This window comes from Microtus oregoni, unplaced genomic scaffold, assembly GCF_018167655.1.
Source record: "Microtus oregoni isolate MIOR12 unplaced genomic scaffold, Mior012 000015F_ref0000493, whole genome shotgun sequence".
Taxonomy (NCBI): domain Eukaryota; kingdom Metazoa; phylum Chordata; class Mammalia; order Rodentia; family Cricetidae; genus Microtus; species Microtus oregoni.
Genome location: NW_024543074.1, coordinates 27,572,846 through 27,600,598, shown reverse-complemented (window position 1 = coordinate 27,600,598; position 27,753 = coordinate 27,572,846). Strand labels below are relative to the sequence as shown.

Sequence of the window (27,753 nt, the reverse complement as noted above, 5' to 3'; positions counted from 1 at the left end):
AAATAAATCATAGACATTAATTATAAAGCAAAGTCAAATTTTGAATAAAAATTTATTCAAATTATACAGAACAAAAGAAATGACAAGAAAAATCACACCAAAGTTTATCCAAAATGCTTCTTTATAAATTAGAGTGCTACCTGTATTACAGCATCAGTTTGTGAGTTGTGTTAACTTCAGGTGGTGTCAGAAGTTGACATGATTTCGGATATCATTGATTTGCTTCACCATTTCCCTGATGTGTTCACCCCTGCAAAATCATCAAATGACTCACTTCAAAAAATGGACGAGCCGCCGGGCGGTGGTGGCGCACGCCTTTAATCCCAGCACTCGGGAGGCAGAGGCAGGCGGATTTCTGTGAGTTCGAGACCAGCCTGGTCTACAAGAGCTAGTTCCAGGACAGGCTCCAAAACCACAGAGAAACCCTGTCTCGAAAAAGCAGAAAAAAGAAAAAAAAAAAAAATGGAGGAGCCATTAGTACTGAGTTGTAAGATTTTTTTTCCGCCCCCCAACTCTGAGACAGGATTTCTCTCTGTAAGTCTTGGCTGTCCTGGAACTCTGTACACCAGGCTGGCCTCGAACTCTGTATGTCTCTGCCTCTTGAGTACTAGGATTAAATTTGTGTGCCACCATGCCCAGGAGTCTAAAGATTTAAACTCTCAGCATTGCAATAGACTTAAGAATGGCTTTATTAATTAATTATCTGAACAGCTTAAGAAGGTTTTAGGTAGACAGCAGTGGCTTTTTGTGTGGTGTTGGGGATTGAACCCAAGGCATTTCACATTAGATAGATGCTCTACCACTGAGCACAGCCCCAGGAACACTGCTAACCAATCCATGGGATGTACTCTTTTTTTTTTTTTTTTGGTTTTTTGAGACAGGACTTCTCTGTGGTTTTGGAGCCTGTTCTGGAACTAGCTCTTGTAGACCAGGCTGGTCTCAAACTCACAGAGATCCGCCTGCCTCTGCCTCCCGAGTGCTGGGATTAAAGGTGTGCGCCACCACCGCCCAGCCATGGGATGTACTCTTGATCACACAACAAAATTATATAGGAGAGCTGCTGTTTTTCATCCCACCTCTGTCTATCATGCCCCTATTCTACAGGCAAATCCCAGACTCAGGATTCTTATCCAGACAGACAGGCAGCTTTTAGTATATTGTCAAGGAAAAATGTCTCAACAGTAGCCGACTGGAAAACATCAACTTACTCTTCCTTCAGGATGGACTGGATGCACTTCCGCTGGTAGGCACTGAGAGTAATGGTGGGTCTCTGAGGACTCAGCACTTTTTCCATCTTCCGCTGTTGATAGTCTTTTTTCATAGTAACCTTAAGTATCAAACAGAACACAGGTATTTTGACTATGGTTTGCCACACACCTTTACAGTATCTATTTTATTTTTCACATTTTACAGAAATCCATTCGCTACCCTGCACCCATTCTCACCTGTTTGATGGCATTGCCTAGATGTCGTAGTTGGTCAGGTATCAGCTGTAACTCCTTCTTCATGTCTCTCTCACTGTCAGAGAGAACCGGGAGCTGAGTATGAAAACTGTGGAGCACTTTCTTCATCCTTAAGGAAAAAAAGAACATGTGGGTTAAGACTGCGAATTATAACAGAAACACAGAGTTTGTAATTCAAGAATTCAGTGTCTGAGGAGACACATCCCAGAGGAGTTAGGGGACAGTAAGTCTTTCCTGGTACTTCAAAGGGTTAGAGTTCCACTCTATTCTACTCTAGAGGTGTGTGAACATTGGCAGTCCTGAGCAAGGAGGGAACTGGATACTTCACGGTCCACTGACCTGTTCATGATATCTTCTTGTTTTTCTTTGGCTTCCTCATACTTGTCAGCTAAGCGCTCTGCCATTTCCCGCAGACTCTTCCTGGAGGAATGAAGAACTCTTGCAGTCATATGATGTGACACAGCATCCGGAGGGAGATGCAGTTCACTACTCCCCACTGTTTTCTCCTTTGGTTCTGACACCTACCTCTCCTCTCGACAGTAATTGAGATCTTCTAGTTGTTTCCTCTTTTGGTCACATAATAATTTGACCCTTCAAAAAGAAGTAGTAGTAAAGGTCAAAGGAAAGCCAGGCTTCCACAGGTGATCCCAATAAGCCAACCCCTAGCAAGGACTAGTGGTGTTCAACACAGGACACTACCTCCGCTGAATTTCTTCCTTGGCCAGGTCTTGCTTGAGAATGTACTGTTCTCGGAACACTTGGGTGGCTCTGCTGATAAGCTGAAGACACTCCTCGGGAGGGGGAGCCAAATCCTTTTCAGATGATCTTTAGAACAGTTTCTGTCATTATTCTCATTCGCCGGGTAAAATAACCAAACAGACAAATCCTAGCTACCTTTTTTTGGGGGGGTGGGGGGATTTGTTTTGTTTTCTGAGACAGAGTTTCTCTTGGAGACCAGGTTGGCCTCACAGAGATCCACCCGCCTCTCGAGTGCTGAGACTAAGGCACACAGCATCACACTGGCAAGTCCTAGCCATCTCATTACCTTTGTTTAGCACTTTTTCAGGTGCCACTTCTGACTAGCTGATGGGATGTGCCATGTCCCCTCCCATGAACCACAGTTAGGACAGAAAGATCCGAAAGCAAGGACGAACACTTGGTAGCAAGCACAAAGCCCCATTTTAAAGAAAAAGCCCATTCTTAAAACTCATATGGCCCAAATCTCATACTTGAGAAATGCGGGGTTGGCAGCACTACGTTGCAAGATGCTTTTAATATGCTTCTCAAAGGAGTCTGGGGTTTCAGCCAGGATGCGCAGGGGAGTCTCTGCCACTTCAGCATCTTCTCGGGTACACAGCAGGGGAGGAGATGCTGGGTGGACTGTACTTCTGCGAAACAAGCAAGTCCACTGTGTAACTACTTGTTGCATTACAGGATGTCATCAGCCATACTTAGCCAAAATCCGAGGACATGAGGACCTAACGTACTACTTTTGTAAAACTACAAGAACGTGTGTGCTATCCTGAAAGGTCATCTCGGGAAGTTCCTATCTTGCCATTTGAGCATTTTGGACTCTTTTTAAAAATTCTTTTTGAGCTGGGGGGTGGTGGCGCACGCCTTTAATCCCAGCACTCGGGAGGCAGAGGCAGGCGGATCTCTGTGAGTTCGAGGCCAGCCTGGTCTACAAGAGCTAGTTCCAGGACAGGCACCAGAGCTACAGAGAAACCTTGTCTTGAAAAAACAAAACAAACAAAAAATTTTTTTGAAAAGATCAAGGCAAAAAAAAAAAAAAAATTCCATAGCCCCTTTCTTGTAAAGGACTCAAGACAGCACCGTAACACTAACCGCTCCTTTTTGGGGCATAGTTTAGGTTGATAAATGCTGGTCTGAGGCCAGATGACTGTTGTGTACTATATTTGCTTCTATATAACTATTTCTAAAAATTACAATCAAGGGCAAGTATTTCCAAAGGCAATTTCTAGGAAAGCTCCAAGGATTGTGAACTTCGGCAGTATGCATCATACTTTGAAGGCAACAATTCAAAGTATTTGGAAGAGCTTTGTAAGCAAGAGTGTTAATATACAGACAACTTGTGTTTTGGACAGTTGGCAGAAATATGATTAAAAGGTATCCAGCTAATGAAGCCTTTTCTCCCCCTCTTTGAGACTTATTTTTTATTGTCCAAATAGTGCGACTAGGCTTTATTTAAAACACTAACGGTGCTGGGTGGTGGTGGCACACACCTTTAACCCCAAGCACTCAAGAAGCAGAGGCAGGCAGATCTCTGTGAGTTCAAGCCTACAGAGTCAGTTCCAGGATAGCCAGGGGTACATCAAAAAACCCTTGTCTCAAAAACACAAAACAAAAAATAAATACATCACATGGGTTCTGGGGATTGAACTCAGGTTGTGAGGGTCAGTGGTGAGCACTCTTACCTACTGAGGCATCTCACTGGCTTACTGGCAAACATTTTTCTAGTGCTTGTTTCTTTAAAGTTGCTAGAATTTTAGTATTTTTTTTAATAAAGCAACATAAAATTTATACCTGTATTATTTTTTTCCTTGTCAAACAATGTAACTGGTCAATCTTTAAAGCGTATGCAAGGATAGAAACTAAATGCAGGCATTTTACACTCAGTATTTAGAAGCACCTGCTCTAAATGGACACACCAAGAGACTGGAGATGGAGAGTCTCACATTTGATACCCCATTGATTTAGTTCTCATGTCTATTTCTGCATTTATAAAACTTGGCCTCCCAAGGCCAAGTTGGAAAAAGGAAAATGGTGATTACAACTTAATACATGAACTTAGCTTTATACTCTTTTCCCAGAGTATTTTGACATATTTTGATGTCCCTCTGTGGCTGGCACAAAGAGAGATAAACTAAGTGCAGAATTTGGAACCAAACAGACCTCCACCTGCATCACCTGTTGTGAGCAACCTGTGAGGCGCAAATCTATGCCTTCTTTTATTACATGGAAATCAGTATGTTCCTTAGGGGGCTTCTCTGATGTGTCCAGAGGGCATGCAGGAGAACACCTTACATCTGGACCTGACATGAACCATCATTAAATCCAATCACAACATGTAGTCCTCTCTGCAATTAGGAGAAATCTCTAGCTGGGTGGTAACCCCAGATGAGGTGGGAACTGCTTAAGGCCAATATGACTATAGACTGAGACCCTGTCTTACAAACAGAAAAGCTCTGATTCTTAGTTATGAGATGGCAAAACAAGACAACACCACCATGCCTAAAATACCTTTCAGAGACAGCTATGAAAACAAAAACATCCACTCAGTTCAGAAGCCAAATCATACACCATATAGACAGCCTCAAGCCAGTTACTGAGGGCATTTCCCCAGCTTTGATTTGCAGAATTAAAGAGTTGTGGTAACATAGAATGAGACATACAATAAAGGCCTTATGAGACATTCATAGGTACTGGTGATGCAGATCATTGTGGGTCCCAGGATGTCCGGGACGATCCAGAATCCTCGAATTGGAGCCGGCTGCCTGGAGAGAGACAATCACAGTTAAATTACAAAGCAGCAAATGCACCAGAACCAATAGCAACTAAATGCCTATAGCGTCCACAGCTTTTGGGGGCCTGTGACATCCTGATGTCAATGTAGTAACAGTCACACACATTGTGATTTTGAAACATACCATGATCAGTTTAATCCAAGCTTCCACTTAATCTGTAAGCTAGTTACCAATTACTCAGGGATACAGAGCTTCTGTGTCTTTCTCCCCGCTTAAGGCCTACCTATCTTGGTGAACCTAGTATATCTAGTGCTTACAAACTGCTCAGAAACCTAAACGAACAGGACTTTGGGATTTCACGTTACACACCCAGTGACCCCACACTGCCAAGGACCTCATCATTTCATTTAGTTGTACAGCATTGTTTCCTTCCGATTTTCTTCCACCAGAGGTGGGGGGGAATCCACGGTTCTCAAGTGGGAACTGTTGTCACCACCAAAAAGCTTTACTACTGGTCTGCATGTCCGTTCTTTCTGTCTGACCATACATCTGCACCTTATTGTCAGCCACCTCCTGTCACATCTGGTGTACCATCAACTGTATAGTTTCAAAGTGTCTATTATGCATCTCCTCTCAGCTTATAGACAAGCTCCTGTTTTGTTTCATTTTGTCCATTTAAAACATTCCCCACTGTGGCTTTATGGGAAGCTTCATTGCACCCCAGTCTGGCTCCCCTTAATCTGTCCTTTATTTTGTAAGTAACAGCAATCTTATTTGAGTGTGTAGTGTATACACAAGTGCCTGTTCACACACCTGTGTGTAGGCATAGCTTCATTCTAGTCCCTTGAGCCAGGGTTTCTTTGAGTGAGGCTAGCAACCAGCAAGTCCTAGCTATCCTCCTGGTTCTGTTCCTACAATGGAGCTGGGTATATAGAAGCACATGACCATACCTAGCCTTTTATATCTACTTAGAGATTTGAACTCAGATCTTCAAGCTTGTTAAGCAAGTGCTGTTACCCACAGATCCAGCTCCCCATCCATTTTTCTTTTTAAAATAAACTTTATTATATATCTTAAAAAAATCACCACCAAACAAACTTTACAAATGAACATCACACTCTAATATTAATAAAACTTATACATCTCAGTGAACTATACAATTAATCAGTATGTAACCAATATTCAAAGATGTGCATTCAGACCATGTAACCAGTACTGGGCCAATAATTAAAAGGCAAAACTGAGGTTATAGCTCAGCGACAGAATGCTTGCCTAGCATGCACAGGGCCCTAGGTTCAATGTATAGCACATGCAAGAAAAAAAGGAAGGGGAGGAGGCAGCAGCAGCCATAGAATCCTACATGTCCGTCCCTGATCACAGTCATCCTTATTCATAGGTAATCACTAGTCCCATTTTTACACTGCCGTGTCTTTGCCTTGCCTTCATTTTAAACAATTATTTGTTTTACGTGTATGTATATACCAAGTATGTGTCTAGTGCTGGCAAAGGCCAGAAGAAGGCATCGTATTTCCAGTGTCTTGAGTTACAGTGGCTGTGAGCTGCCACGTGGGTGCTGGGAATTGAACCTGGGTCTTCTGTAATGGCAGCCAGTCAGTGCTGTTAACTGCAGAGCCATCTCTTTAGCCGAGTAAAACTATAATATACAGTTCCCTGCTCACTTTTCAACCTCTTGTCATTCCTCAATCCCTCCAGTACATTGCCAAGTCAGTGCTTATACAATGCTACTGTGTCCTCTTGACATAGCTTCTCCTTGGCATTCTTCATACCTTTACTCTGGGTTCCCTCCATTCTCTGAACCCCTCTCTCAAATTTCCTTCCTGGGCTTCACTTTTCCACTCACTGCTCACAGTCATGTGTTGCTTACCTCCCTCGAGTTTCCTTTTCTGACTCCAGACCTTCTGGGCAAGATTCAGAACAACACTTCCAATGCTGACACTTTCACTACTCCAGAGCATTCCAAACTTCAGACCCATACACACAATTGCCCGTTAGGCTCTTCTACTTAAGGTGCTCTAGAAGGGACACCACCATCTCCCCAAATCTGGTCTTCTACATGCTGGTTTTCCCAAAGGGTACCACATCTATTCATCTACCCAGACAAGAAACCTGGGATCCATCCTACGCACCTCTCTTTACTCATCAACCATTTACTGAATGTCTGCTAGCTACTCTTACATAGAGTATTCAGGCACAAAGCCAACAGAAAATTATAAAAGACAGAGCTGTAGTCATATCGCGTGACATACATACACACCACACACACACACACAGAGGGAGAGAGAGAGATTGAGATTACAAAGACAACGGAAGAACCCTGAGTTAGAGGGAATTAAGGGAATTAAGGGAAGCATCTTTAAAGAAGTGATATAAGATGAGAAGATAAACATTAGCTAAGAGAAGCCAGAATTAAAACAATTGTTTGCTGGGTGCACAGAGAAAGAAGGTCCTTACCTACATGGCAATGGCTTTGTACAGAGAATGTGTTCTACAAAGCATTTCTGTTCTGCAGCAAGTTCCTGCAAACTATCCTTATCTTCTTCATCTACAAAAGAATGTATTAGAGAAATCAACTGGTGCTCAGACAGAACTCCAAATTAAAATGCTGTCATTTGTTAAATGCAATGAATTTTTGTTTCAAGCCACTGCTTCTCACAGAGGGTACCTTTCTCAAACAGACCCTAGCTGAGGAGTTACTGAGAGCTGCTGGCTGCTGGAAGGAGATGAAGCAATTTTCATAGGCTGTGGTGAGCTTGTCCTACTATCTGGTCCCATACTCACGAGAAAGTACGCAACACTATTTGGACTTAGGTTATTTAAAAGAAAGAAAGAAAGAAAGAAAGAAAGAAAGGAAGAAAGAAAAGGACATGAAGTTGGGAGAGGAGTTGGGGCTTGAAGAGTGGATCTGAGAGGAGGTAGGGGAAGGTGTGTGTGTGGGGGGGGTGTGTGTGTGAATATAATCAAGACACTATGCATATATGAAATCCTAAAAAATAAAAATATATTTAAAAAAGAGAAAACATTTAGCCTGTCATTAAGTATGGTGTTAACTGTTGGGTTTTCATAAGTAGTCTTTATTTATTTTTTTTTTGGAAAACTCCTAAGACTAGTTTGTTGATGTTTTTTGTTTTAAGTAGTACAGTGGATCAGAATCAAGGTCTTCTACATCGTAGGCAAATGATCTACCACTGAGCAATATCCCAGCCCTTTTAAATGTTTTTAACGTGAAAAGATGCTAAGTATTCTTAATTATTTTAATACTTCAGAAGAACACTATATGGCTTTCCCCTTGTATCCCATATGTTATCACATGACAGTGCTGGATGCTGAAGAAAGCCCCATTTCTGCAGTAAATACCACTCAATCTTTTTGTATCTATATTTGTCAGATATTTTTGCCTCTAGTTTGTATATTTTGTTTTATTTTGGTATCACAGATTAAGGTAAGAGGTGCTGTTTTTCTGGGAGCTCATGAAGAATCAATATTTTAAATGGGCTTGGGCAAGTAGTTTCCCTCCCCATTTTCTACTCCAGTCAGTCCTGAAGTCATCCATTTCATCTAGGTCTTCTAACGGCTATATTCAGTTTTCCCTTAAAATTTTAAGTTTCTGTAAACCTAACAGTACTCTACCTTTGCTTTCTGTTTTTTATCGTAATTTTAGTTTCGCTGTTCTAGTATTTGGTCTGTTGACTTAAGGGTTTATCAGTTCTGATGATGTTCCTTCCAGGGAATGTTTGGTTTCACTGATTCTATTTTTATTTTTTCTTCTCCAAACTAACTTTTGTCAGAAATATACTGGGAAATACACAGCATTAGTAAACTTACCTGATCCGAGAAACTTGTGAAGTTTATGAATCCAAGTCAGCCCAACACTGTGCACGCCAGCTTCGTGGGTACAGTGGTATCTTGAAGGACACTTGGGATCTGCACATGAGATCATCAAAAATACAAAGGTAGCCACTGGAAAACTGGAAGAATTTACCCCAGTAGCCTACAAACACATGGTGATAGAACTGACTGTCTACAGGATTTTCATGGTTGTATACTATTGTCAGGGACTTGAAACTTTTTAATCTGAATTTCATTTTCAATTTGATAAGTATTAAAAAACAACAGACACAATCTAAATGTTATTTCCTGTTCATACTTCCTTTGAGGTAGTATCAAATTATGAAGCCCTGGCTGGCCTGATTCAGTATGTAGACCAGGCTGGCCTCAAATCCACAGATCTACCTTTCTGTCTGTGCCAGGATTAAAGTTGAGTACCACCATCCCTGGCCCCAAATTGTTAATTTTCTAAAATTACTTCCCATTAAGTAAACCATTCATCCATTTTACATTTACTGAAAATTGTTCAAAGTAGGGTGGTTGAGAATGAAACTCTACACATATTGTCTTAAGCTCCAACAGCTCAGGACGCAGCAGTTAGATGGCTGTTATCCCACTGGGGCCCCCTGATCTCCGGAACTGGCCTTTTTGGGATAAAATCCTGTAGGGCTAAAAGTTTTTGTTTTAATCTCTAAGGACCAGACCCTCTAAAAGAGAAGTAATCATGAACCAAAGGCTGTCCACTGATGACAACTTGACAAAATCAAAACCTTGGAATCTTGTTAAAAGAAACACAGTGGGAACAATGCCCAAAGTAGTCAACAGAAGTCATCATAAACATGGAGCAAAGGAAAAACAAAGATGGAGGAAGGAGAAGGGAAAGAAACTAAAGGAGACACCAAAGAAACAAGCAAAGTCAGGGCTGGAAAGATAGTTCAGAGGTTAAGAGCACTGTTGCCCTTCCAGAGGTCCTGAGTCCAGTTCCCAGCAACCATCATTACAGAGGTTGTGAGCCACCATCTGTAATGGTCTGGTGCCCTCTTCTGACCTGCAGGCACACTTGTAGACAGAACACTGTATACATAATAAACAAATAAATCTTTAAAAAAAAAATTAACGGGCTGGGGAAATGGCGCAGAGGTTAAGAGCACTGATTGTTCTTTCGGAGGTCCTGAGTTCAATTCCCAGCAACCACATGGTGGCTCACAACCCCCTGTAATGAAATCTGGCGCCCTCTTCTGGCCTGCAGGCACATGCAGACAGAACACTGTAAACAAAATAAATATTTTTTTTAAAAATTAACAAGCAAAGCAAAGAGAAGGAAGAGCCATGTCTCAAGAAAAGACCAGTCAACAAATCCCTTGTGGACACTTCATGACAAGGTTCAAGTTAACAAAACACCTCATGGTGCAAGAATAAATTTAGTGTCACAGATAAAGAGATATGCCAATGGTTTTGGTCAAAGTGGAGCAGAAGACACAGAAGGCTGTGTGTGGTAGTGCAAACCTGTTATGCCAACACCTGGGGAAGGAGAAAATGGAAGCCATGAACGGATTTTACAAAGGACTTACCAATAAACTTACTCAGAAGATAGTAAAATCACACTAAGTAAAACTTCACTAAAGGAACACTGCCTCTGCCAGGCACTTTGGAGAAGATGACGCTAGTTAACTGCTGCTTGGGAAAAGCAGGCCTGCTGTATATGGGGAGAACCTTTGACAGGATTTACACTGCAGATTTCCCCATTTGTCTAAACAACCAAACCTTGGAATTTCTGTCTCTGCAAAATATGTTTCACTGTTCAAAGTGTAATATGATGTGAATCTATGAGAGCTGAGGGGGATTTCTGTCCAGGGCCAGTTCCCATTTGTGCATTAGCCAGAAAAAAGGAATGCCTGGCAATGTGGTCAGCAAGTAACAGGAATGATGGAGGTGGGTCTTGTATCTTATCTGTTGCTTTCATTGGTTAGCTAATAAAGAAAACTGCTTGGCCCTCTGATAGGGTAGAATTTAGATAGGCGGAGTAAACAGAACAGAATGCTGGGAGAAAGAAGGCGATTCAGGCAGTTGCCATGATTCTCCCACCCGACACAGCCACAGGTTAAGATCTTCCCTGGTAAGCCACCTTGTGGGCTACACAGATTATTAGAAATGGGTTAAAGCAAGATGTGAGAGCTAGCCAGTAAGAGGCTAAAGCTAATGGGCCAAGCAGTGTTTAAAAGAATACAGTTTCCATGTAATTATTTTGGGTATAAAGCTAGCCGTGCGGGTGGCCAGGTGCCAGGAATGTAGCCCCGCCGCTCTTATTACAATACAGGAAAAGGTGTTTGCCACGCAAGCTGACAAGTTCAATCCCTAGAACCCAAGTAAAAGTGGATGGATAGAACTGACTCTACAAAGTGACCTCCATAGGTATTGTGGCATTCATGCCCCAATACCATGTACATCCCCTATCATGGTAATACATTTCTAAAGATAAGGGGAAAAAAACATTAAAAAAAAAAAAGGGCAAGGGCTGGAGAGGTGGCTCAGTGGTTAAGAGCACTGACTGCTCTTCCAGAGGTCCTGAGTTCAATTCCCAGCAACCACATGGTGGCTCACAGCCATCTATAATAAGACCTGGCGCCCCCTTCTGGCTTGTGGGCACACATGGGAGGAATGTCGTACACATAATAAATAAACAAACAAACAAACAAAAAAAAACAAACAAAAAAAAAAGGGCTGGAGAGATGGCTCAGTGGTTAAGAGCACTGACTACTCTTCCAGAGGACCTGAGTTCAATTCCCAGTAACCACATGGCACCCCACAACTGTCTGTAACTCCAAGATCTAACGCCATCACAGACTTACATACAGACAAAACAATATGCATAAAATAAAAATAAATTAAAAAACCACGATAGCTGCAGAAAAACCTACGCTTGCACACACCTGCTGAGTACAGGACTGGTGCAGCATGTGCACTGCTCCAGCACAGGTAATGAGGAAGACACGGGCACACTGCTCAGGACATAGTCCTATCATGAAACAATAAGCATTACAAAATAAGATATCACCTCCTTTGAGCCTAGAACCTATCTTACTTTAGCCTGCTCAGTGGCTATGATTACAACTATACCCACCATATTCTATTCTCTTGAAAACCTATTGTTACTCATAAACATTTATCTCTATGATTAAGAGCTCATTTTTTAAAAATTATATTTATAGTGTGCATGCAAGTGTGTGTGTGTGTGTGTGTGTGTGTGTGTGTACTGGGGTATGTGTGTGTAAGTTTGAGGACACCTTTCGGAAGTCACTTCTCTCCTTACATTATCTAAGTACTAGGGATCCAACTCAGGTTGTCAGGCTTGGTGACAAGTACCGTTATCTTCTTAGCCACCTTGTCCGTCTTCCCTTTTCTAGGCAGGGTCTCATGTAGCCTAGACTGGCCTCAAACTTGCTATGTAGCTGAGAATGGCCTTTAATTCCTGATCCTCCTGTCTCTATTTCCAGAGTGCTGGGATTATAGGCACATGGCACAACCTGGTTTATGTGGTGCTAGGGATTGAACCCAGACCTTATATGTTAGCCAAGTACTTACTGTTAGCCACATTCCCAGCAGTTAGGATTTTCTAAGACGGGCTAGAGAAGTGGCTCAGAGATCAAAAGCACCAGCTGCTCTTCCACCTCATTCAACTCCCAGCGCTCACACAGTGGCTCACAACCTTATGGAACACCAGTTCTAAGGGATCAACACCCTCTTTTGGTCTCCACGAATGTGGCATGCAAACATACATGCAGGCAAAACACCCATACACATAAAATGGTCCAATCTAATTTTTTAAAAAAAAAGGTTTTCTAAAAGATTAAAATGGAGTAGAAAAATGGGTTATCAGTTGAGAGTATGTATTGTTCTCCCAGAGGTTCCCAGCATTCACACCGTGTAGCTCACAATCCCTTTTAACTGTAGTTCTAGGAGGCCTAATTTACCTCTTCCTGCACATGTATATGCATACATACACATGCCTTTAAAAAACATTAAAATAAAATACAGAAATAATATATATAGTAAAGTTGATAAGATAGAGACAACAATTCATAACCACTTAAGTTAAAGTTTTCTGTTAATAGTCCCACTTTTAAAATTTTGATTTTATAGTTAATGTTGTAAAGTTGATGTCATGTTCTCATCTGGTTTATATATGAGTTCTGATAACTTACAAAAACAGTATGCTACTCTAAAAACTTTCAAAGGTGTTGGGTCTAAGTGGTACATGCCTGTAATCCCAGCCCCTAGAAGGCTGAGGTAGGAGGATCCCAAGTATGAAGCCAAGTGTTCAAATACAGAGCAAAAGGCTGAATGTGGCAGTTCATGAGGAAGCCTAGACGCAGGCAGGCAGGAATATGAGTTGCATACTAGCCTGGGCTACACAGTGAGTTCTAGGCCAGCCTGGGTTACAAAAGACCTTGTGTCAGCCAAGCCAAACCTTGTCTAACAAATCATCCCTCTGTCTGAACAATAAAATTGAAAATTTTTATTTGTATAAATTTAAGACTTATCAAATCAGCTCACCTGATCTACCACTGTTTAAAAATATATATATATTTTTAAATCGTTTGGGATGTTAAAAGTCTAGAAGGAAAAAACTAATACTGATATATAACAGAAAAGTTATTTTTGAAAAAGGCCAATATTTAAGCCATTTTACTTTTGTAAACCTTAAGTGTTAGTTCAGTGACTGTAATATGTTTTAAGCACAAATAAGTCAGAAATGTGTTTCACAAGAGAATGTTACTTTCATTACAAAAACCAAGAAAAAAAAATGCTTGTAATGAAGACTTCCAAAGACATGCTGTGATGGCTATTCTTGGTTGTCAATTTAACTACACCTGGAATTACCTAAAGTGAGGCAGGTGGATTCACTTGTGAGGTATTTTTCTTAATGGGATTATTTGAAGTGGAAAATCCACCTTAAACCTGAAATGGGCCACACCTTCTGTGGCAGCCTACGTAAAGGGCAAGGAAGAAAGCTTTTACTCTGCCTGCTTGCAACACTCTTGTTTTCACTGACATTGGAGCCATTTCTTTGGGACAAACACTGAAGACCAGCTGAGACATCCAGTCTCATGGACCGAACAACTACTGGGTTTTGAACTTTCCAATGGGATACAGTCATTGCTGGACTACTGGACCACAGCCTGTAAGCCAATCTAATAAATCCTCTTTATATATAAAGTGCCATGCCTGTCTGTTTCCTGCCATAACGATAACAGACTAACCCTGTAGAACTATAAGCATGCCCACAATTAAATGCTTCCTTTTACAAGAGTTGACTTGGTCATGGTGTCTACAACAGTAACTAAGGCACATGTATCTTTATAAGGAAACAAAATACATCACTTTACTTCACTCTGTGTTCATCTATCAAGTTCATATACTTAATGTTTATGTTGCTCAAAACACTAACTAGACTTGCTTAGTGAATTTTCTTTGCAGGCTTATTTTATAAGGAATACTGTTTTGAACTCACTATATAATGAGATGGCCTTGACCTCTTAATTCAGGCTTCAGTACTGAGATTATAGGTAGGTACCATTATGCAGGTTATGAAGTCAACTTTTGTTAGGATCATGAAAAAGCCATCATTAAACATCTGAGTTGGCACTCAATGGGTAAAGTGCCCACCACAAGCCTGATCCCCAGAATCCATGTAAAATTGAAAGAATCATCCAGAAAACTGTCCTCTGATACGACACATACAGACACACAAATACCATACACACAAAAATAAATATCTGAGTGGAGCCTGATGAGTATGTTCAAACTTAAATCTGCCTTGGCAAGAATGTGCTGTGTAGTAACTGAAAGTCCAAAAGAATCCACAGTGATAACATTCCAAAAGCTGAGCTCACACAAATAAACTACATCGCGGTCATTGCTAAGTTAGTATACAATGGGATAAAAGAGCAGCACTTAGTGAATCCCTTACCTCTGTGCAGTTTAATTGGACAGGAAAAGTCAGAAGCAAAGGGATCATCCTCTGAAGATGCCAATTTCAAGGCAAGCTCTAATTCAACACATTCAAACACATACAGAGAAGGGATGAGGTCAACCCTGGGATCCCAGGACTTTTCTGACTGTTAACAACACAAAGCGGGGGAAAAAAGGACTGAAATTTCAACCTCTCATATGAATTTGAAAACGTACACAAATACAGAAGCAAAAAAGCTGGGTCACTTAGCCTTTTCAAATGTTTAATTTTATCCTTCACGCCAATTATTAAACATCCATCTCCCCTAATATCCTTAAACAAAATAACAAAAACAAAAGCTTGGGTTAAAGCCATCCCAGTAATACAAAGGTCTTTACCTCTGTTACTAAAGACTAGAATATAGAGGTCAAGCTGAGTCAGGCACACGCCTTTAATCTCAGCACTCAGGAGGCAGAGGCAGACTGAGTTCTGTGAGTTCCAGGCCAGCCTGGTTTACATAGAAAGTTCCAAGGGGTACACACAGAGAGAGACTCTGTCTCAAAAAAACTAAAATAACAACAAAAAGAATATAGAGACCAGAATCACCATTAACAGTGGTGTTAATAAATTCATAGGAAACTGGGTACACACCTGTAATCTAGCTAGCTGGGAAAGTTAAAGCAGGAGTTTGAGATAGAGACTACCTTGGCCTATATAATAATAAATTCAAGGCCAAGGTCAGCCACATAGTAAAACACTGTCTAAAAATCAAAGAATAGGGCTTAGTTAAGTGCACTGGCTGCTCTTGCAGACAACCCAAGTTCAGTTCCTAGCACCATAATGACACCTAACAACCACTTGCAACTTCAGTTCCAGCAGATAGATGTTTTTTTCTGAATATGTCTTTTTTAAAATGTAGATTTAAAAAATCAAATAATAAACTTAAAAACAAGCATGGTCCAAGCTTTTAGTTCATTATGTATTTGAATGTTTTATCTGCAAGTATGTCTGTGCACCACTTGCATACCTGATGCCCACAGAGGCCAGAAGAGGGCGTTGGATCCCCTGGGACTGGAGCTAACAAATAATTATGAGCCACCATATGGGTGTTACAAATTGAACCTGAATGTTCTTGAAGAGCAGCAGTGCTCATAACCACTGAGCCATCTTTCCAGCTACAAAGGCAGACTTCTGTATGGAGGGTTCAATTTACTGGGTCAGGGCATGAAATCCTTAATACACAGATCAGAAACAAATACAGTTTCATTAACTAGTATGTTGGGCAATCTTCTAACTTCTTTCCACTTGAACTTTTTGGGGGGGAGGGAGAAGAGAGGGGGCTTCAAGACAGGGTTTCTCTGTGTAACAGTCTGGCTGTCCTAGAATTCACTCTAGACCAGGCTGGCCTCAAACTCAGAGATCAGCCTGTCTTTGCCTCCGATCAGAGTGCTAGGATTAAAGGCATGCACTACCACCACCCAGCTCCACTTGGACTCTTTTAATTATTTTTCAACTATTCTTATATGAAATATATAATTTCCAAAATACCAGAAGTGCCATATGTAAGTCAGAATTCCTTATACTAAGTATTCAAATTGGCCCATAAAATACACCTATTAAAGATATGAAATACAGGAGCTGGAGAGATGGCTCAGTGGTTAAGAGCATTGCCTGCTCTTCCAAAGGTCCTGAGTTCAATTCCCAACAACCACATGGTGGCTCACAACCATCTGTAATGAGATCTGGTGCCCTCTTCTGGCCTGCAGACATACACACAGACAGAATATTGTATGCATAACAAATAAATAAATATTTAAAAAAAAAAGATATGAAATACAGCTAATACTAGCCTGGCACTTACCGTTTGATCGTCTTCTTCTTCCCCTTCTAGTACAACACAGTGATACAGCATTCCTGATTCAGTTGCAATTACTAAGATATTGGGAACACAGGGCAAACATAGTACAGCACAGGCATCGTAACCATAGTTATCTTCAGCTGCAGGATGCATAGGCAATGGTCCCAACAGCTTCCCAATATTCCCAGGGCTAAAGGAAGAATGAAAATGTTATCAAGAAAATTTTGACAGAATTTTTATCTTCCTTCAGCTACTGTAACTTCAAATAAAGGTCTTTATTTTTCATTTTTCCACTCACATCCCAATAGTGATTCTTGATCTGAGATAATCTTCCCTTGAAAAGAAAGCAATGCCTGAAGAGATTCCAGACTTATTTGGTTTAGTTTCTTCCTTCCTTCCAGACAAAGTCCTATGTAATCTAGGTTGCCTTTAATTCTTGAGCCTCCCGCTGTAGCTTCTAGAGCTAGGAAAATGCCTTTGAAGACCCCTTAGACTGTCACACTGTGAGGTTTGGGGGCATGACTGGCTTCTATTGGTGGTGATAAGATCAGAGGTTCCTTCCTTGGTAATCACTACCACCACCACCACCACCAGAAAACACATAAGAGACAAAGGGCTGGATAGGTGGTTCAGTGGTTAATAGCACTGGCTACACCTGCAGAGGACCTAGGCTTGATTCCCAGCACCCACATGGTGGCTGATGAATGTCTGTAGCTCTAGTTGTAGTGAATGTGATGCCCACTTCTGGCCTTTGCATGCATACGGTACACAGAGACATATGTGGGCAAAACACTCATACACATCAAATTAAAAAAAAAGACAGGGTCCCATTACACAGCCCAGTCTAGCCACAAACTCAGAACCATGTCAGCCTTCGTGTGCTAAAATTATTGGTATGTACCACCACATCTAGCCTGGTTTCTATTCTTACCACTCCCAACAACAAAAAAGCAAAATTCACATTAAAAAAAAAAGCATGCTAAACAAATCAGGGTGTATCAGATAGAAACTTATGCTGTCCCAGGCCTTTCCTGTCCATCTACTCTGCTCAGAAATCACCATATTCCAGAACAGACCTCACCACATTCATTACCTAGGACTGTAACTCAATCGATTTCACACAGAGATAATGCTAGCGTTAGTATCTGTTGTTTTACCTGAATGCAATGCTCCAGATGGAGATGTCGAATCACCAAGCCCTGACTAGCAACTGTACTTATTAATGTACTCTAGTCTGGGATGTCCATGTGACTAAAATGGTCTTACCCTTCCTGATGCTTCATTTAATCTTGCTTGACATCAGTCCTCTGCAGAAATTCCCTCAACTCCTGCAGTCAAAATAGCGTCTCCTTCGAGTACTTACTGTGTCCCAGTACTAGGAAATGAGTCCTTATATGTTCATGTGTACATATGCCTTTTCTCTACAATATCAATGCAAGATATCAGATTTCATCTAATTATACCCATTCTACCTTGTTTATCTAAGAGAAACAATGCTTTTCTAGTTAACCAGGCTTCGTGAACCAAATTTAGTATTTTTTAAACTATACAACTACCTTAAATAAACAAGAAAGAGGACAATCAGATAATCTGTACCATTTCTCATCTACACCTGAGACACAGAAATGTGGATCTCAAGTTCAGCAATGATGATGTGGTGCAGTGGTTACTGCATTAGCTTACTTGTGTAATAGACTGACATAGGTAAGGAAGGTCTCCCCGTTCTCATATAAGATGTACAGTGGATATGCTACTATTTCTTCTTTGCCTTTTTGTTCAAATATATTCTTCGACACTGTTGCCAGTGGCCCAAAGTCAAATGCAACTGCAGTCTCTCCTAGAGATGCTGTATATGCCCGTCTACAAAGAGATTTGAGAAAGTTTGTTGAAAACAAATTATTATGAAGAGTAAACAAATTCTCATAAAAACTAGTGAAAAAACTTAATTCTCAAATAGTTTAAATACAGACATACAAACAACACATATAGAAATACAAAAAGAAATGGAATCCATGAAAACCAGGTGAACACAAATTTATTTATTCCACAAACATTTGCCACTTACTACGTGCCATACACTGTTCTAGGTCCATAAAATACATCAGCAAATTAAAGAAAGACTTTGCTCTCTAGTGAGAGAGAAAAAACAAACAACACATTCAGGAAAAGTTTTTTTTGTTGTTGTTACTTCTGGTTTTATTAAGACAGGGTCACACACTATAACCCAAGCTGGCCTTGAACTGGAACAATCCTTCTGCCTTAGCCTTCTGAGTGCTGAGATTACAGGTGTCTGCCATTTTTTTCTTGAACGAGAGTAGTGTTATAAAGAAAAATGAGGGTCAAAAAGTGTTTGTAGGCCGAGCGGTGTTGGCGCACGCCTTTAATCCCAGCACTCAGGAGGCAGAGGCAGGTGGATCTCTGTGAGTTCGAGGCCAGCCTGGTCTACAGAGCTAGTTCCAGGACAGGAACCAAAAGCTACGGAGAAACCCTGTCTCAAAAAACAAAAACAAAACAAAAATCCTAAGAAAAACTGTGTTCCAGTCAATTTTTTTTTATTATTCATGTAATGTAGTCACAGAAATGAAGTTTAATAAAATTAGAAAACTTTCCTAGATGCCATAGCAGGCAATTGGTGAAGCCTAGACTGGGACCAGGCAGGCTGACTGATGCCAGGTTGGAGTTCTTAACACTGTATTTGCTCTACTGCCCCTTATACACATACTGTGTCCGTCAAAACCAAACAAAACCCTATTCCTAACCAGGTTATTCCAGAAACACTACAAGACAGAAAGTGCCCTGACTCAAGAACAGGATTAACCTCTGGGTTAGGTCCTGCCCTATTGTAGAAATGAATGCATTGGAATTTAAGCTGGTGCTGTATTTCTTCACATCATTTAAGTGAAACTTTCGGTGCTAGGACAACCAGGGAGTAAACAGTCCTAGCTGTAGCAACCCCTGGCTCTTAGGAGTAGACATAAATCCATTCTGGTGAAATATACCAACAATTCAGGCTCTCAATATCCCCACACTTCATGATCAAGTAAATATAAATTCGCAGTAAGACACCCTCATTGCAAGGAAAGCAACCAACATGACTGAGGTGAGGAAAAGAACAAACACAGATTTAAGTATATCACTATCACTCCCATTTGGACTTTCAAATATTGCAAGTATCAAATACTGGCTGCCTTTAATTGCAGAGGCAGGTGGATCTCTGTGAGTTGAATCAGCTTGGTCTACAAAGCGAGTTCCAGGATAAGCAGAACTGTTATACAGAGAAACCCTGTCTTGGAAAAAAAAAGTATCAAATACAGAATAAAGATGAATAAAATGTTCAAGAAATCATATTTAAAACAAGAAAAACTAAACATGAAGATAACTAAATGGAAATTCCAAAAATCTTAACACTAGTTTTCATTCTCAGCATGTACACTATATTTGACTATGTGTAGTGCTTATCACAAAGACTGATTAGGAGGCTAGAGGACTGGGTTTTGCAAGTGCAAAGGATGATTCCATTAAAAGTAAGCCAGGACATGTAGTAGGTAAGGAAACAAAAGAAGCCAGGAGCACAAGATAACAGGGAGGACAGGCACAGAGGTGCACACCTTTAATCTCAGCACTAGGGAGGGTGACATAGGTGGATCTCTGTGAGGCTAGTCTGATCTACAAAGGACAGCCAGGGCCATGTAAAGAGACCTTGTCACAACATAACAAAAAACAGTAACCAGAAGGACTGAGTCTATTCTATTCCAGACGCTGGGAGTTTGGCGATCAGCCTTACTCACACAGAGTGCCCTGGTAGGCCTTCAGCCCAACTCTTTTACAATTTTTAGAACTGTACAATTTTATGATGTATTGCTTCTGCCAGTCATATTTTAGAATTTTCTTAAAAAAGAGATCAAGTTACAATGACAGATTTGTGACTTGTTCTATTCCCACACACATGTTAAAACCCACCTGTAGACGTTCTGGTAGTTACTGATGAAACTGCATTTACATTCTCAATAAACTCAGCATTTTGTGAAACAAAACTTACCCTTTATTGAGTATTAAGCTTTCCTCTTCTGCTTCTGAAAGTACAATCACCTTAGTAGGTGTTTGAGGCTCACGGAGAGAGTAAATTCTAACAGTCAAAACAAAACAAAAAAGTACTTAAGTTCTTTTTGATGCTAGGCAGGGTAGCTTGCACTGTGTAATTCTATCAACTTGGGAGAGGCAAGAGGACCATGAGAACTCTGGGCTACATTTACAGCCTAGTATGGGTTACAGAGTAAGATACTGTCTTGTCAAAACAATAGAGTTCTCTTTCTTTCCTAGAAAAGAACCCCACTCCCCAATCTAATCAGTTTTTAAGTATTTTTCTACTAGGGGCTGGAGACATGGCTCAGCAGTTAAGAGCACTTCTTGTTCTTGTAGAGGACCTGGGTTTCATACACAGCACACACACGGAGGCTCAGAACTGTTAACTCCAGTTCTGGGGGAGCCGTCCCCTTCTAACCTCCTTGGGCACCAGGCATGGATGAGGCACAAATATATACATACTAGCAAAACACCCATACATGTAAAACAAATCTAAAAATGTTAAAAAGAATTTTCCTGGGCTGGAGAGATGGCTCTGTGGTTAAGAGCATTGCCTGCTCTTCCAAAGGTCCTGAGTTCAATTCCTGGCAACCACATGGTGGCTCACAACCACCTGTAAAGAGGTCTGGTGCCCTCTTCTGGCCTGCAGACATGCACACAGACAGAATATTGTATACATAATAAATAAAAATAAATATTTAAAAAAAAAAGAATTTTCCTACCAGTTCTCAAATCACCTCTTTGCCAAAGATCTTGCTATTCCTGACAATGTTGCCTATTTCCGCTGCTTAACTATGTAGAAGGGGAGTTTATGACCCAAAGAAATGCTCTCTATTTTGACATTTTTGAGGGGTAAGGGATGGCTAACAGTGTTAGGGATGGAACCCAAGGCCTCAAGGGTAAGCAATTAACCACTGAGCTACATTCCCCACACCTTTAGTCCTACAGCAACTTGACATGCCAAGCTTTGTTGATACCCATGGGAAGCCTGCCCCTTTCTGAACAAAAACAGAGGAGTTGATATGGAAGTGGGGAGGGGGGAGCAGGGGAAATGGGAGTAGGCACGCCTTTAATCCCAGCACTCAGGAGCAGATGGATCTCTGTGAGGTCAAGGCTAGCCTTGTCCACACAGTGAGACAATCTTTTCTCAAAGGAGAGAGAGAGAGAGAGAGAGAGAGAGAGAGAGAGAGAGAGATTACAACACTCAGTGACTTACTTGTGTCATTATGAGCAACTATTTAGTAAATACATAATAGGAAACAAAGCTTTTCCATTCACAAAGCAAACTAGGGAAGGTAAAGGTCACCTTATCACATTGTCTGATGTCAACAGCACTATGTGAGGATCCAGCATCTCACTTGGATACCATGCAGCATGTTTCAGAGTCAGAGAGGTAGAGCTGGTAAAAAATCGCTCAGCAATTGGTGTGGTACTAAAATAAAGAAAACGGTCTTCAAACCATTTGTCTGTAGAACTTGGATGAAATACATTCTAACCTATTCTATATTCTAACACTGTTCCTTTCCCTGTCCTGTCATTCTGACAGCATTCAAAGAACCTACCCAAGGAACCAAAGCACAAATACTTTCTACATTATAGTAATATACTTTATACATTTTGGTGTTTCTGGTTAAGACTGGACCTTGCTATATAGCCGTGGTTGGGGGCTGACCCTCACAATGTATCCCAGGCTAGCCTTGAACTCATAGCAAGCCTCCTGGCTCAGTATCCTGAGGGCTGGGATTACATTTGTGTGTTGCCACACCCATTGTATGTAGTTCTTTACAGATATGTTTTGATGTTGCTTCTTTTTTGGTCTTTTTACTAATCAATGTAGTAAGGAAACTATAAGGGCAGATATTTTGATGATTATACTGAAAAGAAATGGCAACCTAAATACTATTAAGCAATTCAAGCCGACTCAACTCCTCATGTTATGGAGATAAAGGTAAATCTAGGTTTCTACCTCACATTCTTTTCAATAGACTTTACAGATTCCTCTTTCCTGGATTTTTATTTTTTAATTTGTGTGTGTGTGTGTGTGTGTGTGTGTGTGTGTGTGTGTATAAAAACCCTGAAAGCTAGGTGTCGCATTTCTGTAGTCCCAGCATCCTCAGCCCTGGGTGGGTGAAGCAGGGAAGGGCCGATACTCGGCAGGCTTTGTTACACTAGACATTAAGATTGCCACACTCTTTGGTTTTTTTTTTTTTTGACACCTGGAAGAAGTCATGAGCCTTAACTTAGATGTTTTGTTTTTTTTTCTGTGATTGAACGCCTGGCAGCTGACCAACTGATGTAATTTTAGGGCATGAGTAGCTTATGGCACATTTATGACGTCATAACATGAAGTGCAATGACCAGAAAATGGCCTGACATAAATGATGTCTTGGAATACAGATGTTAATCAGTAGACAAAACCCTTAATCCACACGTTTTAATTCATTCTGTGAACAGTTCTTAAGCTCATACACCTAACTGCAAAATTGCAGCTATTTCTGTAAAAATAAAGGATTGATATTGTTTTTTGTAATTACAAATAAATATTGATACAGTATTCTTCAAAAATAATAACAAAAGGAGCTGGAAAGATGGCTCAGTGGTTAGGAATACCTGCTGCTTTTAGAGAGGACCCAGGATTGGTTCCTAACACCCTCATAGCAGCTCACAACCATCTGTAACTCCAGTTCCAGGGGATTTGACACTCTCTTCTGGAGTACCAGGCACACAAGCAGTGTGCTTACATAAACGAAGGCAAAACACTCATGTACCTTAAAAAAAAGAAAGGTAACAACAATAGCAGCACAGGAAGGCAGTCTGCAGGACCACACGAATGCTCAAATGATCCAATAGTAGGACCCAAAATACATTTCAACAACCTCTGGTCTTAGCAACGTACACAATTAAACACGGAACAAAAATATAACTTACCTACAATTCACAGTTGCTTTCCCACCTTCGAATTCTGAATCCTTCCCCCATCTCTGAGGTAATTCTAATGCCATGAGTCCTTTTGTTCCTATGAGTGCTACATGATGTTGTGTTGGACTTAACAAGACTTGATGAATTTCAAACAGGGGTGGATTTATGCAAAGTAATCTCTGAAAATTAATTTAGTAAAAAGTTAATTTTAATGTTAGTATATTAGGGAGTTTCATGAAACCATGATCATGCTTTACTTTTCTATAGTTACAAGATAACAGCATTCTGGGTAACACACACACACGAAGTCTTAGAGCTAGAGAGCTGGCTCAATGGTCAATAAGAAGCACTGACTGCTCTTCCAGAGGACCTGGGTTCAATTCTTGGCACCCACATGGTGGTTCTATAACCATTTTCTGGCCTCTGTGGGTTCCAGGCACATGGATAGTATACGCACACATAAACAGAAAAAATATGCATACATAGAAAACTAAAAACAAACAAAAAATTGTTGGCACACGCCTTCAATCCCAGAACCATGGAAGGCAGAGGCAGCAAGGTCTCTGAGTTCAAGGCAACTAGTCTACAGAGTGAGTTCCAGGACAACCAGGGCTACACAGAGAAACACTATCTCAAAAAACAAAAAAGCAAAACAGGGCTGGAGAGATGGCTCAGTGGTTAAGAGCACTGGCTGCTCTTCCAAAGGTTCTGAGTTCAATTCCCAGCAACCACATGGTGGCTCACAACCATCTGTACTGAGATCTGGCGCCCTCCTCTGGCGTGCGGGCATACATGGAGGCAGAATGTTGTATACAAGATAAATAAATAAAATCTTAAAAAAACAAAAAAACAAAAAAGCAAAACAAAACACAAAACCCTGCCCCTAGTAGGCACTACTTGAGATTTGTTTTTCTTCTCTCTATTCCTGGCTTCAAGCAGACTTTTGATACTTAGAGAATAAATAACTTTTGAAGTATTAATAAAAGATAACCATTTTATAAAGAGTACTGTAGAATACTCTAAAAAGACAACCATTTTATAAAGAGTACTGTAGAATTCTGTAGACTAGCTTCAGGCCAAATGTGGTGGTGCACACCTATATTCCCAGTACTGGAGAAGAAGATAAAGGTGGTTCTATTTAAGTTCCAAACCACCCAAAGCTACAAAGTGAAACTCTAGATAGCTTCAAAAGTTCTGCAACAAGCTGGGCGGTGGTGGCTCACGCCTTTAATCCCAGCACTCGGGAGACAAAGGCAGGCAGGTGGATCTTTGTGAGTTTGAGGCCAGCCTGGTTTACAAGAAGTAGTTCCAGGAGAGGCTCCAAAAACTACAGAGAAACCCTGTCTCAAAAAACCAAAAAGAAAGAAAGAAAAAAAAAGTGATATTTTAAAGGAGCTCCAATAATTTGTCACAACATCGCACATCCTCAAAAATACACATGTTTACACTGGTACTTCCTATTTCTTTCCTCATAACCATTTCAGGTTTCTATTTTCTTTTCTTTTTACTCTTAGTAAATAATGATTTACAATATATTATTTACCTTTGTATGGAGAATTATGCTAAGCCAAAATCATTTAAGGTAAAGTTTCTTTGAATATAAGGAGACTTCTAATTGCTTTTCTATCTGTAGGCCATTGTGCCTTTAAATGCCTGTTGCAGAGCTAGGAAGTAAGGGTACACAGCTTTAATTCCAGCTCTGATCAGGATCTGCCTGATCTCTAAATTCGAGGCCAGCCTGGTATACAAAGCAAGTTCCAGGACAGCCAGGCTGTGGCACAGAGAAACCCTGTCTTCAAAAACAAAACAAACAAACAAAAAAATAAGTCACCAAATATTACAGAGCTCTTGCATGCTCTAGGTTTGTGTCATGAACTGGACATAAAAAATAAGGTATCAGGGGCTGGAGAGATGGCTCAGAGGTTAAGAGCATTGCCTGCTCTTCCAAAGGTCCTGAGTTCAGTTCCCAGCAACCACATGGTTGCTCACAACCATCTAAATGGGGTCTAGTGCCCTCCTCTGGCCTGCAGGCATACACACAGACAGAATATTGTATACATAATAAATAAATAAGTAAGTAAATAAATAAATAAAAATAAGGTATCAAACACATACACAGCCTGGCTCAGAACTGTAATCTCAACATTCGGGGACTGGGGCAGGAGTTCCAGACACACAGAGTCCTGGCACATGCGTGTGCTCTCTCTCTCTCTCTCACACACACACACACACACACACACACACACACACACACACAGAGAGAGAGAGAGAGAGAGAGAGAGAGAGAGAGAGAGAGAGAGAAAGAGAGAAGAGAGCACCTGGTTCGGACCTGTAATCTCAACACTTGGAGACTGGGTAGGAGTTCCAGACCAGTCTGGGTACATAAATGATTCCATTTCAGAGGGGAAAAAAAAAAAAATCAAAAGAAAATTACTTGAAATAATGTATGAATTTCTGATACGTATTCTTACTGGGAATTTTACAGCAGGTAGATGTGTAAATGCTGCTCTCGTTTCTCAACAGCACTGGCAGCACCTTGTTAAAATCAAATCACTTCTCAAAAGAACCAGTCCAGGGCACACAGATCTCATACACTGGAATGAATGTCACATTTGGGTTTTTTTGTTTGTTTGCTTTCTTGCTCCTTTTTCGAGACAGGGTCTCTCTATGTAGTCCTGGAATTCGCTATGTAGACCAGGCTGGCCGCAAATTCAAAGAGATCCTCCTGCCTCTGCTTCCGAAGTGCTGGGATTAAAGACCTGTGCCACCAGTCTTGGTTTATAAAAAGTTTTTAATGAGGGAGCAAGGTAGTTTTGCTTGTTTTGTTTTCAATTAATTTGGGAGGGGGGAATGCTACAGGGATGTGGGGCAGATTTGGAGGGACCGGGAGGTGAGTGGGGTTGAGGTACATGATGTAAAATTCCCGAAGACTGAATAAAGAAACACACACACACACACACACACACACACACACAATGTATACATGCACACATATACTACTGAGGGAAAAAGTCTTTAAAAGAGAATCAGTTTACTACAAACGAAGACTTCAATAAAGCACAGCAAGTCTAGAATGCATTCTGATTATATCCGCTCTCACATGACTTTCATCGGCTCATCAAAACAAGACCTAGTGCTCCGGTGCTTCTAGTGGTGGAGGTGAAGGTGTGTGAGCATCCCCCTGTAGGCGTGCTCAAGGGAGTGTGTGTGTGTGTGAGCGCGCGCGCGCGTCAGTTCCCTGCACTGCAACAAACGAACAAGCCCTTCCAACGTTAGCGAGCGCCCCAAAGGGCAAAAACAAAACAAAATACAGGGACACCCTTTTTCATGTAAGGCAGGTAATTTGGTCTTTTAAAATCTGTGTTAAAGCTCAGAATCAACTAAAAGAATGTGTCACATCTTTTAAAAGAGCTCTTCGGGCCAAACAACGAAAAACATTTGCACCAACTTCTTTATCCTGTCTTCTTCGGAGCGCCCATCATTAACCATTTCACGGTCCTCCCCCCCCCCCCCCCTTAGCCCCCCGATACTCAGAACCAGCACGAGTTTCTCTGGGTGCCCGGCAGCAACCGAGTCAATAGATCCGCTGGAGACGACTAAATAGGAGCCAGACGGGCTTTTCCACCCGAAGCGGGGTGTCCCCGAAAGACGCCTGCTCAAGTCTGCGAGCGCACCCACTACAGGGCCAAACCACCAAGATGGGAAGACGCGAACCCCAAAGTTGAGCGAGATGCCAGCTAAGGGCTTCCGAGACGGACTGGCGCACCTGATACTGGGAGAGAGGAGGCTCCACGGCGCCACCGCTCGGGCCTCGAAGGCGAACCACCAAGAAGGCGCTGCCTTCTGCGTCCCACAGGAAGAGCTCCCCTCCCAGGCCGAAGACCAAGTTTCTCGTCAGCAAATGCGGCGGCAGAGGCGGGCACGAGGGCGAAGTCGAAGCCGCTGGTTTCTCCGCTTCGGCCGGACTCTGGTTTTTCAGGCCCTCGCGGAGCCGCAGGAACACGACGTGGTTGGGAAGCCAGCTCTGCCACAGCTCCCCATCACCGACAGACGCCTCGGCCGCCGCCATCTTGAACTGACAGCGCTAGGGTCAGGGCCTGCAGCCCGCCGCGGCGCGTAGCCAATCCGCGACCAGCACTACGCGGC

General features: G+C 41.5%; 1 protein-coding gene across 1 annotated transcript; it reads right to left on the bottom strand.

Moving 5' to 3' along the window:
- Positions 1–33: 33 nt before the first annotated feature.
- On the bottom strand, positions 34–27,705 carry Nup88 (nucleoporin 88). The gene is made up of 17 exons (XM_041664736.1): positions 27,374–27,705; positions 23,617–23,786; positions 21,995–22,120; positions 20,645–20,731; positions 18,289–18,465; positions 16,609–16,795; positions 14,766–14,913; positions 8,792–8,890; positions 7,421–7,511; positions 4,877–4,978; positions 2,693–2,851; positions 2,163–2,288; positions 1,989–2,054; positions 1,803–1,883; positions 1,446–1,572; positions 1,209–1,327; positions 34–250 (listed from the first exon to the last, which is right to left on the bottom strand). The coding sequence occupies exons 1-17, from the start codon at positions 27,674–27,676 to the stop codon at positions 187–189; spliced, it is 2,232 nt and encodes a 743-aa protein (XP_041520670.1). The 5' UTR covers positions 27,677–27,705; the 3' UTR covers positions 34–186.
- Between the last annotated feature and the right edge of the window lie 48 nt (positions 27,706–27,753).